This window comes from Trichoderma gamsii, assembly GCF_001481775.2.
Source record: "Trichoderma gamsii strain T6085 chromosome Unknown Scaffold_2.2, whole genome shotgun sequence".
Taxonomy (NCBI): Eukaryota; Fungi; Ascomycota; class Sordariomycetes; order Hypocreales; family Hypocreaceae; genus Trichoderma; species Trichoderma gamsii.
In genome coordinates this window covers 471502-485317 of record NW_020171339.1, presented here as the reverse complement: position 1 = coordinate 485317, position 13816 = coordinate 471502, and the positions used below count along the sequence as shown (strand labels likewise).

Here is a 13816-nt window from a genome sequence, read left to right as displayed (position 1 = left end):
GCAAAGCCGCTCCATCTCCACACGCGCTTTTGGCCCTCTCAGTGGCTGCTTGTCGATGGAGTCGCTGTGGAGGACTGAGACCTTTGGCCTTTAGCACGGCCCTAGCGACCTGCATTTTGCCTGTATTTGCTTGCTGCGAGCCCGCAGATTGGCTGCCCTGGACCTGCGTGCAGCATGCGCTATCCAGCTAAAAAGCACGTTACTGGAGACTTTGACGCACGCTGCACATGGCCTCCCGCAGGGCCTCCACCGCGATCGAAGGTGCGTCTGTCCCCTGTTCCTGGTCACAAGATGGCGAGTGGAATGGCTGAGGCTGAAGAGAAACGGAGGAAAAGAAAGAAAAGAAGAAAGAAAGAGAGTAGAGAATAAAGATTAGGCGTGAATGATGCCATAATTCCGGGCCCAATCTGGAGTGAGATAAGCTGCCTTACTTATCTCTATACCGAATGCAAACGCCAAGTTTAAGCACCCCTTGCTCCTGCCTTGGAACACCGGCCCAGCTTGTGCTCTGGGGAACGGAAAGTGCTTTCTGTATCCTGAAGTCTGAGACCTGTGCGAGTACTGCGCAAATACACTGCGTCAAGTGAATAATGACATTGACAGTACATGTACTGCTTAAGTATCTAGGAAGTACTTTTAAGTATTTGTGTTTCTGCTCGAGCTTGTGCTTGTTGCCCAATTCCAAATATGGAGGTGCACGTCAGGCACAAACCTATCTTCTACCTTGTTGGGGGCCATTTTCTTCAACTTCAACTCCTTCACTCCCTCTTCTCGCCCATTCGGCCCAGCTCTAGGCCCAGCTTCTTCCACAGCGCTCACCCAACTGTCAAAGCCCCTGCAGGTGGCTTGGCTTGTTCGACGGGCGTGTCGATTTTTGGGGGTGTGTGCCTTCACCAAGCGGTCCAGACTACTACTAGAGCAACCGGCATGTTTGAGTTCAACATCCCTTTTGCTTCGTCCAGCTGGGTCCTAGTGGGTGGCACGCGTGGAACAAGATCAGGTATGCTTGTCCTGTGATTTGCTCTTGCATTCGGTATCTTTCGACTGTGGCTGAGACACAGGTGCCTTCGTCAAAAAGGAAGCAGAAAATGGACCATTCCTCATTTCGAGCGCATTGTGCATCGCGCCCAGTTGGGACGACCCGGGTTGTCGGGACGCTGTTTGGCGGACTGGGATCTTCTGCGACAACCCTAATGCCTGACCAGTGGCCGGGGGTTTTCCCCGTTGGCTGACAGGCTGCGGTTTTTGATCGATGGACGGCCGTCAGAGCCTGTTGGAAAACAATTTTCGTGTGGGCATTGAAACTTCGGTCATCCCCGTGTAGTGGACTAATTGTGCAAATAGGCCATTCGCTGCCAAGTTGCTGGGGCCTGACTAGCCACGGCAAAACAGCCGGCACACAAGCGCCGTCATACATAGGCTTTTGCTAACTACAGTCTGGTCTGACTGGCACAATGAGCAGTTTCCGCGGCTTACCACCGAGTCCCATTCCACTCAAAGAGAGAAGCTATGCAATTACACGTGGTCTATTAGGGAAATATCGGCTGGAGAAAATAGAAGAGGATGAAAAAAAATCCCTGCTTGATGGGGGTTACGCGTCATTATCCTGCTATATTTCGCTGCAGATGATCCCGTTTCTCATCCAAGGGCAGCAAGACAGCCGGGAGTCTCAAACGCTCTCATTCATGCAAATGCCTTGCTATGATTTCTCCTACACGTCTGTGGCGCGTTTCTGATTTTCACCCTGCTTGTAATGCGCCTTCGATCGCAATATGGTAGGGCGGCTACCTGTACATTGAAGTAACAAAACCGTTACATTGGCCAGCATTTCCCCCTGGCAATTGACCTTTGGACGCACGCAAGTGAACGGAGGATACCCATTCCAGCAGTGGCTTGCATTACAAAGCAGCAACCTGCTTGGGCACGCGAGATGCGATCCAACAGACGGCGCTTTATGCCCAAAGGACTGGAATGAAGCCTTGTTCACAGAACTTCTGTTAGCCAAAGGCGAGAAACCGGCTCATGGTGCCAAGCCCAATCCATCGCCGTGCCCACCTACTAAGTCAAGATGCGAATCCACTTTGTTTCGTGTCTGTGGTCTTTGGCGGAGAACAACGAGACTTCTTTGTTTCCGCCCTAACCAGGACTGATTTTTCACATGTGGTTCTGCCCAATTGCGAGCCTTGAAGCTAGATCTACACGCTTGTTGGCCTGCGTTTACCTCAAGTACAATATGCAGGGTACGGAGCACTACCTTTTCCATGTTACTTGCCTGATTTCTCGCCGTCTTCTTTTTGCACCTTGACCCATCGGGAGGGGCCCTTGTCTTTGTACTTGTCCGACGCCTTTGTTCCGCCATGCCGGGTGACCAGGGGGTGGCCACATGCAGATCCTAAATCGACAATTCAAACTCTCACACTCCTAGCTGCAGACTAGTGACAACCTATCAGCTCTATCGCCCCAAGTTCTTCCTTTAGGCCCAACGCAAGGTACAGAATACGACAGGGCGTCCAGCACCCCGGGTCATGGTCTTTTCTTCTTTCTGGTACCCTGGAGCTGAGGTCCTGTCTTGGCCGACGTGGCTCCTAGCTTTCGTCATGATCAAGCAGCCCTGCTTTGCTTCGCCGGCACACGCTTGGACGGCATATTGCTGACGTCCCTCTTCCTGCACTCTGTGCTCCCACACTACCCACCGGCGACATGGTATATACCATCTAGCTAGGGAGTACGTTCCTGTACTCGTGCCTCCCTGTCTAGACGTCTTCTTTATTACCTACTTGTCTCTTTCTTTCTTTTATTAGCGTGGGTATCGGAGGAAACGACTTTATCAACTAGTCCCCCCCTCGGTATAAGACCCGATGATTCCTCCAACGCCAGTCACCTGTCTCCAGCAAGGCTCCATCTATTTAGTGATCTAGTATTACTGCTACTAGTAACTGCTCTTCGGTCTAATAATCTCCGCCGTTTGGGGTCTGAGCCGAGTTTCCATCTTCGCCATTGTCATCAAGTGCTTAATTGCTGCTCTCACGCGCTCATACATCACCTGATTGGCAAGGAGTCTGTCCTCGTCATACCTATTTTGTTCTGGATCATCTTATCTCGAACTATTTTTGGCGAGACTATCTGCTCTGTCAGATTCAAGCAGGTAAGCACTCAAAAACAAAGTGAATGGTAGCTGTCTTCCTCAATGCTCGCACTGGGGATTTTCCAACTTGAAATACCATGGCATAGTCCTAACGCATTCACTGAACGATTACCTGCCTTAATTTACCTAACATCTTTTGTACAGGAGGCCGGTGTGTCCCGGAGTTCAAGGCTAGATCAAACCAGTGGAACCTGCAGCCTCTCTGGCGCCTGGTCCCTGACGTATTGCCTTTTGGGGGTTGATTAAACAGACCGTTGGCTCCGCCAAACCCGCCATTTGAGAATTTGCGAATTCACCAGAGGGCACCGTTCTTTCTGTTCATCACTACCACCTTTCGTTAATCCGGAAAAGAACCACCACACTCGTTTATTTTTGCTTCTATGAAAGATCAGCTCTTCAAGCTTGTTGAACTCTGAGGATCGAAGATAGCACCAATCACTCAGCTTGTCAGCCTGGAGCCTTACGTTCTTGGGGAATCCTCGGTCTGATTGTCGAACACCTCTAGCAGTCGTCAGCTAGGGAGATCACTTCGTATTGACAGATTTGATCTGTACTCCCACACATTTTTCTATAGCTATTCACAGAATTTTGTTGATCCGCGCCGCTCATCTTTTCTATAAGACAGTCGTTCAGGATTCCTCCTACGAAGACTATTTGCTTAAGCACAACTAGCGATACGGTTAACAGTGCACTGGATTTGTTTTCTGCACTACCCTTTTTCCAACTTCAACAACAGCGCTGGCTCTCCAGCGCTCCGAGAGAACTCGGCAGAAGAACTTCTTCTCAACAACGCCCAATAGGGCATGGACAATCCTAATCACCATAGAAGGCAGAATGACCCGCCTACCTATCGCGCTCCTGTACAGAAGTATCAAGTTCCAAGCTCTGTAGGCGGACCCTCTGAGCGCTTTCGATCTGCACCACTTGCGTCTGCTTCAACGCCAAGAGGTCTGGGGGGTGCGCCGGCGTACAGCACATATTACCAAGAGCCCTCGGCCGCTTTTTCAACGCCAACAAATATGCCGACGACGGCTTTAGCGTATGGGTCGGAATACGGCGCCGATTCAAGACCACAAACTCAAAGTTTCGGGGGCTACAACACGGGTATGATGATGTACAACGTGCCTCAACCGAGCGCACAAACTCCAGTCTACGATGCCCAACAGTTTGGGCAACGACAGCAGGCGACAATGCAGATGATGGCACCGGATGTCACCTCGGCATATTTTAATCCTGAAGCAGGGAGTGCAGCAGCAGCAGGTATGCAGCATCCAAGCCAGGCAAGCAGTGCATCAACCGGAGTATATCAACAGAGCCAGCCCATGAATTATGCCGGCAGCATGCCTTCTTCAAATGCCATGCAGCACACGTCTGGAACAGCAGATCCCACTATGGGAGAAGGGCAAGACTATGCTACGTCGTCTGGTCTTCAAGAGAAGTGGTTAAACTACCAACGGCAGCTGGGTTCTGTGTTCCAGGACATCTCGTCGATCTCTCTAGAAAGGGCCGCTGAAACACTGTTAAATGTCTCCAGCTGGCTGCTCATGCAGGTTGCAGAATTAGGTATGGAGAGAAGGCTGATCAGTTTGAAACCAGCTTGGTGTTTGTACTTACATGCTAAACAGGGCTCAACCAAGACGACGCCAGCCTCCACGCCGAACGAATCAAGCTCTGGAACGACTTCAACCACGCGTGGCTCGCCCTCTGTTTCCGACAGAAAGAAATAATGTCTTCCAGTCAGCAACTTTCGAGATCACAGAGAATCATGTCCCAGGAAACAATAAAGAAGCTAGGAGACGAGCTCATTCGACTCTGCGATGGTATCGAGAGCCATGGCTTAGTAGACTATCAGTATGGCGTGTGGGAGGATCGAATTGAGGCCAGTATGTCATCAAACCTCTTTCTCTTGTTCTTGGAATTGGAAGGACACTAACCAAACTTTAGTTCTCGAAGAGTGCCTTGACCTCTACGACTCTCCCGAATCGAACGCTAATACAAGCGGAGGACCGCGCTGATTCTCCTCCGCCTTTGTATATCACGACGTTGAATAAGCAAATGAGGCATGTTGGCTACATGGCAGAATGAAGAATGACGGCAGGATTTTTCATCTCTCTCTTTCTCTATTATTCATTTTCTTTCTTTCTCTCCTCATTTCCTTTGTTTACTTTACTTGTACCCTTGCATTTTTAGCGCCTTGGGAAATGTATATTATACGATGAGAAACTTTCACACGGCTTCTACAATAGCGCAGATATGGACATGGCTGGATCGGAAGGAAGGTTAACATAGAAAGAGTTTTCTTCATAATTGGGTATCATGGGATTTGGGCGGTTGGAATTTGGAATTCTCTTTTCTTAGGGTGGGCGCTGCATCTGCTTTGGGTCGGATCTGAGCGTTAAGGGAGGAAGTCAGTGGCACAGCGTACCAAGCGGTGCGTCTATGTATGTTCTATTGGTTGCCTCTTCATGAGCTGGGAACATGAAGGGACCGGTGGCAAACATGGTCCCGTACGCAAACACGCAGATATTCATGTACACACCCAAACCCACAGCATGCCCTATCACTGAGTGAATGCTGCTTGTGTGGGGGCATGTTTTAGAGGAAATGGCACGATATTAGACGGTTATTTTGGATATACACAATGGGAACGACTACGGGAGCGGACAAAGCGTGTGAGAGGACCAAAGGATCTGGTTGGGAGGCGTCGAAGGGCGGGCTTTCAGGCGAGAAATGCGAAACTAGCGAATGCTCTGTTCTTTTTCTTTCTCTCTTATCTTCCCCCACGTCAGCTTGGAAATGACCTGTACGAATTTTTCAGCCCAAGGACCTTCTATTCTTTTTTTTATAACGTATTATTTGGGTTTAGACGTTGGGCTAGAATATGACGAGTTGGAGCCCCCACGGGCTGTATCAACCGGCTGGGAGCGGCATGAGAGCTAGTGGCTGTGTACATGGCAAACATATTAAAAGTTAGATGGCAAATTTGAATAGATTCATTGGGCACAGCAGCTTGCGAGTGACGAGATACAAGGCCATGAAGTTGCAAGCCTAATGTGACCCTCCCTGCATGGACTTTTTGTGATCCAGCCACCGCTCATCACATTCAAGGAATCGGCACTTGGCGCCGCTATGGGGGGCAGCCGTCGGGTAGGACAATTCACGATGGCATATGACATCTGGCTTTGGGTGGTTTTGTCACCCGTGACGCAATGAAAGCACATGCTTGGCCTTGTAACCAAGGGGCATTACCGAGGAGCCCATGTCTGCGCCTCAACTATGGCACTCCGGCCACGATACCCGGGAGGCCATTGAAGCGCGTGACATCTCTCTTACACGCACGAGAGGTTTAATGGACGCAGGCCTCAAAACTGGCAGAGGGGTAAAGTCAGCACTCAAGAAGCTGAGGCGGCTGGGACTTTGGGGGCCGAATCAAGGGACTGCTTGGCAAGACCCAGCCCAGGATGGCTGCTGCTAGCGTTTCATGGGGCAGCGCTGCCTTGTGTAGCTGAGATTCACGTCGTGGCTGAGAGTAAGCGGGAGCAAGTCCCTTTCTGCTTGCAACTTTGCTAGCTACCATAGGCTGGGGGCGTCGGCAATCGTGGACGGACGCATAAACATGATGCTCCTAGCTGCATACGTGGAGACGCTTGGCAAGCAGCAGAAGTGACGACCCTCAACCAATGCTTCGGTGAGGCGAAAAAGAAAAAGACATAAGATACCACCATCCATGAGTCACCTGAGATGAGCTGATGTGTGCCAGCAGGCGTATGCTTGTAGACTTCATGGAGGGTAGTACTTCTGATCCATGTAGCCATACTCCCCTACAGGCTGTGGCAGCATGAAGCCTTGGCTAGGTTACATGTAGCCACCATCTCGCATTGGTTGGTTTGCTTTTTGATTATTGTAGCGGCAAAATTGAGGTACAGTAAGATGGTGAATGGTGAATGTCAGGAGGAGGAGTATTTGCATTTGGCTATAGCTGCGGCTAGCGAGCGGCATCCTCAGTTTAATTCCGATGAGGTCTTGCTAATAGGAATTTGATGGGGCACTGGATCTGAGTCTAGAACTGACCCTGGCATATCTTGGCTGCTCCTCTTATAGATGGTAGTACCTATATGTACTGCGCATGAGCAGCCATTGTCCGTCAGCTTAAGGGGTCAAGATGGCACGGCCAAGGTAAGCTTTCGGTGCATTTTCGACGGTGCCGAGATCCAGCTTGACCCAGCATGATTTCCGATCGGTCGTAAATTTCGGGCTGGGCCTGCATGTGACGTTGACATGTATGTATGTGCAGGGGTACGATTGGAGCTTGGAGCTTGCGCATTTCGCCTCGCAGAGCCAGCAGTGGGACAAAATGACGATCCCCCAGATCCCAGATTGAAGTAGCCTAGCTGCCTAGTATGCTGCTGCAGTACAAACCACAATTAGTATCTTGCATTGAGTCGGAGAATGGACGTACCAAGGTATGCGGTGTAGGTGTGAATGTAAGGATGAAAATGGAAAAGACGAGAAAATGAGCGAAAGAGAGTGAGGAATGCATGTCACTGGTAGTATACCCAGTACTGCATAGGAGGGAAGGAGTGACGGAACAAACAGCACATGACGGCACCTGCCTGCTGTGCCCCATCATAGGGATCGGTACCTCTTGGTACCAAGTACAAGTCCTAATAGAGCCGCCCAAAAGGTTATAATGAAGTGCTACTCGAAGCAACCGTGATTTACTCAACTAGAGGTGCGCATCGCCTACCAATATTTCCAAGTCCGTGTATCGTACCTGTAATTGAAAGAAGACAACACCACATTGAATCAGATTCGTGTTAATTTTTCCGAAGTAAAGCAAAACCAAGGGAGAACGCAGAAACTAGGTCTCTATCAATTAAGAGCAAGTAGAAAAGCAGCGGCGATTACATATTTAAAAAATGACATGTCATAACTGATATCTGTTAGAAGCCAATATTGTGAAAAGGCGGGTATCATTTCAACCGGCTCCCTAGCCATACTGCCATATGATCCCTACGAACAATTGAAATCATTCGCTACGGCTAAGCAGAAGAAAAAATGAACGAAAGAGGTGGGTAAAAACTGAGGAACAGGCGGGAAGCATGTTTCATTGAGATGTAAACGTATAACAGACAAGCCGCCACTTGACTTGCGCCACAACTCAGTTCCCATTTCCTGAGATAGTAGTACAACAAGCCTCAAGAATCAATGGCCGCTGCAAATGGCATTAAGGTGCTTATTCGCCGAGCGTCTTATATGTCCTTTGATGGGCATCCTGCCATTTTCGGCTCATTCCACCGCGATCAAATAAAATATCATTCGAAATAGCCGAGATGAACACCACCCATCACTTTTTTTTAGCTTCTCATTGAGCTCTAATGAACATCTTCAGGTCCATTCAAATGCTGCCCAAAGTACCAGCTTGTACATAGTTGGCGTATATAGAGTGTTGAATTAGCCCTGCCCATTATAAGGTGCATTGGGAACTGGTCTTGATCATGATCTGTGCCCTCCAAGATTCTCTGTAATAAGGCAGAAATATTTTCTAGTCAACAAATTCCCAAAGCCATCAACACTTTTTTTTCCTGGTGCCGGTACTTGCTGTACCCATACAAGCAAGACATAGTTGATCTATCCTAGATGGGTGCATAATGTATATTGGAGCTAACTCACCCAATCCCATAGATGTCAAGATTTCGTCTCGTTAACGTACCAACTCGTTTGATTCAGCAGGACATCCAAAATGACTTACCGATCAGAGGGCGACTCAAGAAAATCTCAAGGCCAAATCGTACCGATACCAGCATCGTTGAATTGCGGTGACGCATTTTTGATTCGCTGCGATTGGGCAAGTCCGTCACCAGGGCTGAAGCTGAAGATTGAATGTAGATATTCATTATCATAACTGCTATATTTCCATTATCCACAAATCGCTTTCCTAGCGGTGTCTACCCGAGACCAACGCTGCCTTTTACCCCCCTTCAACGAACGTTTAAAATTGATCTGTTATCAAGGTGTTAGTTTCTTGCTGCTTTCAATCAAATACGCCCGAAAAGGGGTCTAAACCCGAGAAGAAAGGCTCCCTCAATAATAGAGAGAGATAAAGGGAGGAGAAGAAAACAAGAAAAGGGGGACTCCCAATGAAATACGCACCTAGAGTCATGCTCATGCTGACATCCGTATTCTCCACCATCTTGGTAAACTCCTCAAAGCTAATCTTGCCGTCCTTGTCCAGGTCCGCCTCCATTATCGTCTTGTCGACAATCTGCTGCAGCTGCTGGTCCTTCAAGTTGCTGCCAACCATCATCTTGAGCACGATGAAGAGCTCGCCGTTGCTGATGTAGCCGTCGCGGTCAATGTCGTAGACCTTGAAGGCGAACTGCAGCTTTTGCTCCTTGTTGCCCTTGCTGCTGAAGGCGCTCAGGCCGGAGACAAACTCCTGAAAGTCGACATCGCCACCGCCGTCCTCGTCAAAGATGGCAATCATGCTAATCGTATTGTCGAGTTAGCCGCTGGCCTATTCATTCATCTATACACCAATAAAGGGGGGGAAAGGGGCGAGCGGTGTATAAATTCGCCGTGGGGGGAGGATGAGGTAAGATCGAACGAACCGTGTCGCAAGAGGGTTGGAAGAGATTTGAGGAAGGCTGAGAAATTCGTCGCGCTCGATTGTGCCAGAGTTATCCTGCAGCAGAATAGTCAGCCAGTCTGTCTACCATCGTGCCCCATCTCGTATCGTCTTGTTGAACCGCGGCGCGATCAAAGTGTAAAGCAGCCCAGCCCAAGCGTTCGGTCTGGCTTAGTTCCCCTTTCTTTTCAATCGTACCTTGTCGAGTTTCATGAACCGTTTCCTTAATCGGTCGACTTCCTCTCTGTCAACTTTGTGATGCAGGGTCAGCCAAACTAGAATCCAGATATAAGACAACCACAAGGAGGCGAGAGCCTACAGTTGGACCCTTGGACAATGTTGTCCAGCACAGTACTCGTGGTGTTGCCCATCTTGCTAGACAGGACTGCGCGGCCGCTTGTGCGCTAAAGAAGGTCTCGTGTGGCTAAAGATACAATGATGGCAGTCGAAGGAGAGAAACGCTGATACGGTAGGAGGCCGTTCTGCGCGGCGGTCGTGTATGCAACGGGTGGCGGTTGTTAAATGTCGTCGTATGTACGAGAGTGTGTAAGTAAGGCGCCGGATTGGATTTGTAGGCGCTGTATTAGACAGTCGAGGCGACTCCTAGAGGGGTAGCTGGTCATGTGCACGGACCATCGCTGCTCTGATTTGTAGTGTCAAGAGACTGCTGAACAGCCTGCAGCGATAAGCAGTTCCATTCAATGTAAATTCAGCCTTGCGGAAGAGACAACCGGCATCAGGCTGGATTCGTAACAGATTCGGTTGCGCATGCAGAGGCTGCAGAGGCTGGCGCATCCTTGAACATGATAATAGTTAATTGGGGGGACTTGTTAGATGATTATGTCATTTTCACAAGATAGAGTTGAAACCTAAGATATGCGCGCTTGGGATGCTGCCGCTCACAGCTGCCATTGTGGCTGAAAAGCTACCTATGGCTGTGCAGCTTATCACGTCTGGTCTCTCCTTTCTTGCAAGCGAGGCGGTGACGGAACTCTGGCGAGCGCTAAATGCCCGCTGTACGGCTCTTCTTTGTAGCCTAGGCCGCTGCTTGAGGAAGAGACTGAAACAAGAAGAGAGCAAAAAGCCACTATGCCAGCTTTCGGCCCATCCCCGGCCTGGGCGCGTTTGGGCTGCTGTGGCCGCTGCTCAGCCAACCAGAGGCGCGCGCCCACAGCACTCGCCCAAGTACCTCGCCAGCCTCTGTGCGGTGCTGTTTTCAGCGCGTGGGCCTGCTGCGACTTCAGGGGATTGAGGGAGGCAAAAGGAGGGGGTGGCCCGAGCGCCGCCATGTACCGGCGCCCGCCAAACTCTACGGCGCAGTGACTTGCCAGCGGGCCACGGCGGCCACCAAACAGCCGCAATTTTCCAGGCTCTGCACCAGTGAAAAATCTTCGCGCGGCAAAACAAATCCCAACGTCACCTCATCGAACGCGAGCAAAGAGCCATCAAAAAAGCGAAACCACAGCGCCTATTTCATCAAAAAAATATCATAAGGCGACTTCGGACGTCTTGATTTATGACTTGATCTCTTTTTTTTGCGGATTTTCCGCTGGCTTTCTGCCGTCCTTCACCACCCTGGCAACATGTCATCCCGCAAAGTCCGAGTCAAGAAGTTGACTATCAAAACCGCTCTCCCTGTGCTCAGAGAGGATCAGATCGATGCTACAGAATATGAATCACTGCTTACCGAGTCGCAAATCGCGACCGGAGTCGACCAGACCGAGGAAAATGTGAGTCCATCACCACCCTAATGCCACATCACCGCAACTTCTGATATCACGTGCTCGGTCACGTGGTTTCCCCCTACCTGCTCCTACATTACCTTGCCCGCGATATATGAATATAGGTATACAGAGTGTATCAACAACTATGTGAAATGGCATAAGCCATTCTCACATATCCCACTCGTGTATTCAAATATCTCTTTGCCGTTTCTCCTTTGTTTTTTAACATCACTTTCATTGTTTGTCTTGATTTCCCTTCTTCTTCTTCTTCTTCATCATCTCAATCTTTCTCTTTTATATTCTTTTTTTCTGTCTTATTCTTTTCTCTTTCTCTTTTTTCTTTTCTTCTTCATTCAGTTTGACTGACTCTCTTTCTTCTTCTTTTCTGTGTAGGAATACCATCTTCAGTCCATTCTAAAAGAGGCGGGAACAAGCAATGATCAAGAAATCCCAGTTCCGCCTCCCAAAGAGAGTGACATCAGCTATGATGCCCTCTATCCCGTCATTTTCCACAAACCTTCCTCTTATATCCGATTCTCTCAGACAGTGGAGGAATGTATTAGCTGTCATTATGACATGACAACCGAAGACGATGAATTTCTCAAATCTTATAATAGTAATCCGCCCGCCGGCGCCGGGGCTCTCAGTGAGGATGACTTTGAACGCATCATGGAAGTGTTTGAGGACACCGCAACCGAGCAGACTCCCTTCGCAGCCGTTGACAACACTGTTGTCGGCTACGACATGATGGTTCCCGGACTCAATCAGCTTGGCTCTACAAACATATTGCTGCACGCCAAGCAGATATACGAGTACTGGAAATCCAAGCGACAGGAGGAAGGAAATAAACCACTCCACGCAACCATCAAGTTTGAGACGCATCAGGAGACTGATGATACTGACCCATACGTCTGCTTCAGGCGGCGGGAGGTCAGACAAACAAGGAAAACAAGGTCCAGAGATACCAAGATTGCCGAGACGCTCAAGCGTTTCCGTCGCGAGCTCGAGGATGGCCGTCATCTAGTATTGATGGCATACGAGCGAGAGATGATGAAACGAGATCTATTGCAAGTGGATCGGGCTATTTTCGAGGAAAGAGCTCGGTTGAAGCAAATCAAGACAAAGATGGGCATCAAGGGCGACGACGAAGACCTCGTAAACCAAAAGGTATGTTGCAAATCAAGGCCAGCTGGGCTCCCTACACATATGATGCCACTTGACACTAACATGACTCAGCCGTCGCAGAAGCGCAAGCCTGCAGAAGTTGCGGGAGCTCAGCGACCAGCCACTCAAGTGCGGGTGCCGGTGCGGCCAGATGGGCGTTCGCACGAACAAGACCTTGTGTTGCTTTCTGACCAGCTCGCCGAGAAGGAGAACGAGCTTCGTAATGAGATTGAAACTAAGGTGCAGAATCACCGAAGGTGGAATCAGAATCATATCGATCTCACTCGAGATCCGCTATCGCCGGTAAAAGAACTGGGCATGGAGCTCAAGTTCAGACCGGCAAAGACTCAATATCTAATGACGCCGCCGGCGTCAAATTCTGCAGAGTCAATGGACATTGACGACGCACCTGAGCCAATGCAATTGGACAAACCGGAACTTCCCGTATTCCAATTCCGCGGCGCAGACTTTGGCGAGACACCGCAAAACAGCCAGCCCGCCTTCAGACGTCGCATTGGCCGACTGCAAAGGCTCTGGATCGATCGGAGGGGTCTCTCAACACCCGCACGGACAGATACATACGAGTACTCTGACCGGTGGAAATACGACTCTGACGACGAAGATGACGAGCCGCTTGTGTATGAGGTTGACCCCTTTGACACGCGAGCGCTAAAGTTCAGAGCCACAATCCCACTCAGCCCATACATCTTCCGAGGAAGGCCAACGGTCCCTCCAGAGGCGGTTAATGGCGTAGCGAATGGAAATAGGGTGTTACCACCACCACCACAAGCGCAGCCACAGCCGCCGCCGCCGCAACCTGCAGTTCAGCAAGCGCAGGCGGCATCATAAAGAACCCTCTCTTCCCCCGCGACGAATCTAGTACTGCATCCTTGTATGAGTATGGAGGTGTATATAATTCGTTTTTTGCTTTCTTTTTTTCTCCAATCACGCTGGTATTGAAGGGTTCTCAGGAACGGACAGGACGGGGGGAGGGTTAGGAGGAGGCGGAATTTTTTGCTGTAGATGAAAAAAGGCCACCGATGTATAGTACAGTAGCCTTGGTCAGGGCATTGCGAGGAGTTGGGAGTTGGGGTCGGTTCTTTAGGATTAGAAAGAGAAGAGGCCCTCCAACGGGAGCAAATAAAAAAAAGATAC

General features: G+C 49.7%; 3 protein-coding genes across 3 annotated transcripts; 2 read left to right on the top strand and 1 right to left on the bottom strand.

Moving 5' to 3' along the window:
* Positions 1-3948: 3948 nt before the first annotated feature.
* On the top strand, positions 3949-5160 carry TGAM01_v200684 (hypothetical protein; the record flags this gene model as incomplete). The annotated part of the gene is made up of 3 exons (XM_018807507.1): positions 3949-4708; positions 4771-5028; positions 5090-5160. 3 exons carry the CDS (start codon positions 3949-3951, stop codon positions 5158-5160), a joined length of 1089 nt encoding a protein of 362 aa, XP_018659317.1.
* Positions 5161-9137: 3977 nt separating this feature from the next.
* Positions 9138-10144, bottom strand: TGAM01_v200683 (calcineurin B-1; the record flags this gene model as incomplete). The annotated part of the gene is made up of 5 exons (XM_018807508.1): positions 9138-9148; positions 9299-9633; positions 9757-9830; positions 9972-10048; positions 10093-10144. 5 exons carry the CDS (start codon positions 10142-10144, stop codon positions 9138-9140), a joined length of 549 nt encoding a protein of 182 aa, XP_018659318.1.
* A 1212-nt stretch (positions 10145-11356) lies between these two features.
* TGAM01_v200682 (hypothetical protein) lies at positions 11357-13510 on the top strand (the record flags this gene model as incomplete). Its single annotated transcript, XM_018807509.1, has 2 exons — positions 11357-11503; positions 11891-13510. The coding sequence occupies 2 exons, from the start codon at positions 11357-11359 to the stop codon at positions 13508-13510; spliced, it is 1767 nt and encodes a 588-aa protein (XP_018659319.1).
* Between the last annotated feature and the right edge of the window lie 306 nt (positions 13511-13816).